The 3,695-nt window shown below is 61.0% G+C and overlaps 1 protein-coding gene across 1 annotated transcript; it reads right to left on the minus strand.

Annotated features, from left to right (window-relative positions):
* Positions 1-1,453: 1,453 nt before the first annotated feature.
* LOC104538117 (putative all-trans-retinol 13,14-reductase) lies at positions 1,454-3,299 on the minus strand (the record flags this gene model as incomplete). Its single annotated transcript, XM_010181199.1, has 5 exons — positions 1,454-1,599; positions 2,010-2,169; positions 2,444-2,610; positions 2,877-2,986; positions 3,161-3,299. Coding segments are annotated over 5 exons (722 nt in total), but the record flags the coding sequence as incomplete, so codon positions are not given.
* Between the last annotated feature and the right edge of the window lie 396 nt (positions 3,300-3,695).

Raw genomic sequence — 3,695 nt, forward strand, 5'->3', positions numbered from 1 at the left:
TCTGAGCCCTGGTGTTCCCCAGAATCCAGGCAATTCCCTTGTCCCCCAAAATCCAACAATTCCTATGTCCCATCGCTGACCATGGGGAGAACAGCCCCTTCCAGCTCCCCCGCAGGCTCAGCGCTGGGCTTTTTGTCCAACATTGCCCATTGCCCAACCCTGCCCCCTCCGATAGGCACTTGTCAGGCGGTTTTACCCCCTCAGGGTCCCCATTTCTGTCACCTTTGTGATTATTCCTCCCCAAAACAGGCTGTGCTGGGGCAGGGTGAGCCCCCAGCTCATGAGGACCCAGCTGCATCCCCTCCTTCCTTCCCCTCCCAAATTTGCTGCCCTAGGGTGCCGAAAGGCAGCTTTCACACTGACCCCAGCCCTGCTGGTCCCACATCACGAGACGCCCATCGCATGATGACGATGATTTATTATTCTAATGAACTTCTGGCCCCACGAGCTTCCCTTCCCCTTGGGAGAGGCCTTTGCGTAGCGCTAAAGGGGTGAGCGTCTGCACCATCGCACGCCCCTGGGTGTCGGCGGGGGGTAGAGCAGCACCCAAATACTGGCAGCACCCAAAGACCGGGCTGCGCACGCCGCTGCGGCTGCTGCACTGCGGCGAGGCATAACCCATAGAGCACCGCTGCTCTTAAATGGTTTTAAACCCGGCTTAAATCCCTTCCCGCTTGGCCTTGGCAATGGGGCCCTCTCCACTGCCCCTGGCTCCTTCCCACAGGACACGTCCGTTAGCGGGCGCCTTCGTTAACGCGCAGCGATGGGGCTCTTGTGTTGGGCTGATTTGGGTTTCCCCTCGTTTAAACACAGCCCGTGCCCATCCTGGGGGTCCCGGGGTTTTACCCCCAGCCCTGACGCTGCCTCGATGGACCCAAGTCTTGGGGAGGTGCTGGTTTCTCTGCACCCCCTGGGGCTGCCGAGTCCCACCTGGAGCTTTAGGAGCCCAACTCGGTGCCAAAGCTGTGGTCTGAAGGGGTAAAATCATCCCCATGAGGACTCACTCCCCTTGGCCCCGGGTTTTGGGGGTGCAGGTGAAGGTTGATGATGTTGTGATGGTCCAAGTGGCCATCGGACACCAGTGGCGATCAAACGATGGTGGGCGTTGGTGGAAGCTGTTGGGTTTTACCCTCTGGTGCAGCCCGGTTTTTGGGGTTGCCTGGACCTCTCCTGACCACTGCTGCAGCTCTTGGGGTCCCCCTTTGCTGGGAGAAGGGATTTGGCCCCGAAAGGGCGTCTGGGACCACTCACGAGCGGTGGACGTGATGCTGAGCAATGGACGTGGCGGGCAAGGCCCAAAGCAAACTGGGTGGAAACAGGCACAGCAACTCCCCGGGCTGCAACCCCTTGGTTTTGGGTTGGAGGATGAGCTACAGGCGGCTGAAAGCGGGACATAAAGCGCTGGGGGCAAAGGGGTGGCGGGACAGGGCGCCAAGGGGGGTCCTGGCCGGTGTCAGTCCAGCTTTTTGGCGCGGGCGGCCTGCGTGCGCCTCTTCAGCTGCACCGCGTCCACGTAGAGGTTGCGCTTCAGCACGGCGCTGGCGCACATGAGGGCTCCCTGCAGCGCCCCCATGAAGCCGGACAGACACAGATCCTGCCCTGGAAGAGAGCGGGGGGTGGCGGTGGCACCGTGGTCCCCCATGAGCTGCCCATGGTCCCCAAGTGCCCATCAATGGCGTTGGGACATCCCTATCCCCGTCCTCATCCTCTTTCCAGTTGCCACCACGCCAACCCTTGGGTTTGAACCCCCCAAACTCCTCCCTGTTTGAGCCCTTCCTTCTCCCAGTTAGCACAGATCAGCACTGGGCAGGGAGACCGCATCCAGGAGCCGCTTCGTCCTCAATCTGGGACCACGCAGCCCCACTTCGACGTGCTCCAGGGGCTCTCGCATCACCCCACAGCATGGCAGCGGCTTCTCCCCTTACTTCATTGCAGGATTGAAGGGTTTTCCACCCAAATTGAGCCCTCCCCAGAGGTGACCCCATCTAAGGACGCGGTGGCCGCGGTACCTGTCAGGTAGAGGTTGGGGACGGCCGTCTGCGCCCTGAAAGTGGCGATGGTCTCGGCCTGCAGGCGCGCCATGTCGTGGTCCATGCCGTAAAACTCCCCTTTCAGGCTGGCCAGGTAGTGCTGGTTGGTGACGGGCGTCCCCCCAGAGATGTACTCGATCTGCAGGGGGATAACATGGGGGTGATGGCGTAGGGGGCCTCCCTGTGCTGTCTCCTTGGGGTACGGGCTGGGACGGGGCTGCGTGTGGACCCTTGGGTGGTGGTTTTGGCCAAGTTGGGTCCTGGAGGACCTGGCCCCACCACGCATGGTCAGGAGGCAGAGGCAATGGTGCCGCTCTGCCCCGGTGGACCTCACGTCCAGCAGATCCCTACGTCTTGGGTAGAGAGGACCCAGGAGTGGAGCTGGAGGAGCCACCAACCCCGGGATTCCTCACCCTGTCCTCGACGCGAGGGTAGAGCTTGAAGACGGTCTGCATGATGGTGTCCACAAAGGTGCCCTTCAGCTCCTCGTACTCGTCTCCCCGCTTCAGGACCTGCTTGTCCTTCCACTCCTCAAACCACTCGTATTTGGCGAAGGTCACGATGGCCAGCGTGGATTTGCCTGCAGCAAGAGGTTGGTTGTTCCCTGCCCACCCCCGTGCCACAAACCCAACCCTCCCCGTGCGTCCCCTGCGACGTCCCCGGGTCTCTGTGGTCCCAAATCCTTCACCCCGTTATCTCGAAGGCCACTTCCCATGGGCAGCCTGCTCAGCAGCTTTGACCATGGCTGTTTGAGGAGAAAGCCCTCGTTTGCCGTCATCAAACGACCCAAAACCCAATGAGGTTTTCAAGCCACTCCCAGGTGCTGGGCTGGGTTTCCACCATTACCTGGGTACCTCTTTTCCCAGGTGGGGTCCTTGGCCGAGGGGCAGGTGATGAAGAGGAGGGGGATGTTCTTGGCAGCTTCTTCTCTGGGAGACGCCAGGTAGCGACTCACCCTGCGGGGAAAAACCGGGGCTCGAGGTGGGTTTTGGCGAAAATCCACCCGCTCGGCGCTTGTTACGGCCCAATCCCACGGAGCGAGGCTCTGCCGAGGGCATTTTCTGAGGCACCGCCCAGGAATCGATCTCCTCACGCTTCACGAAGCAGGCCCGGGGTGCAGCCCAACCTACATTTCATCCAGGTCACATCCTGGGTAAACGTAGTAGTTGGTGGGCTCCAGCCCCAGCTCTTCCCTCGAGCCGTTAAGGCCCACAAAGACGGTGAAGCCCCCTTCGCCGTGCGTCGCCATGCGGAGCTGGGCCTGGATCTCTGCGACACAGGGGGAAGAAGGGGAAGATCAGTACTGAGCGGGATCCCCGGCTGCGGACAGGTGGTTTCTCCTGGAAGAAGCCCCGTTCACATCCACGTTGCTCCCATGTTGGCCTCTAAAGCTGATTTATCTCTAAAGCTGCTTTATCTCAAACGTCCTGCTCAAGGGCTGGGACGGCAACGCCTGCGAGCTGCAGGGAAGGCAGCGGTGCTGCGATTTCCCATCGGGGTGATTTGGAGTGCCCCTGGCCGGAGCTTTTCCTGCACTGAGTGACCTTGGGTTCAAGTGTGCTCCTGCTCAGCAGACGTTGAACGGTTGTAGACCAGGGCCATAGGGTTGTCCACCCAACCATGCCCCTCTGCAACCAACCATGCCCCTTCCCACCCAACCATGCC

This window comes from Mesitornis unicolor, unplaced genomic scaffold (assembly GCF_000695765.1).
Source record: "Mesitornis unicolor isolate BGI_N332 unplaced genomic scaffold, ASM69576v1 scaffold49743, whole genome shotgun sequence".
Taxonomy (NCBI): Eukaryota; Metazoa; Chordata; class Aves; order Mesitornithiformes; family Mesitornithidae; genus Mesitornis; species Mesitornis unicolor.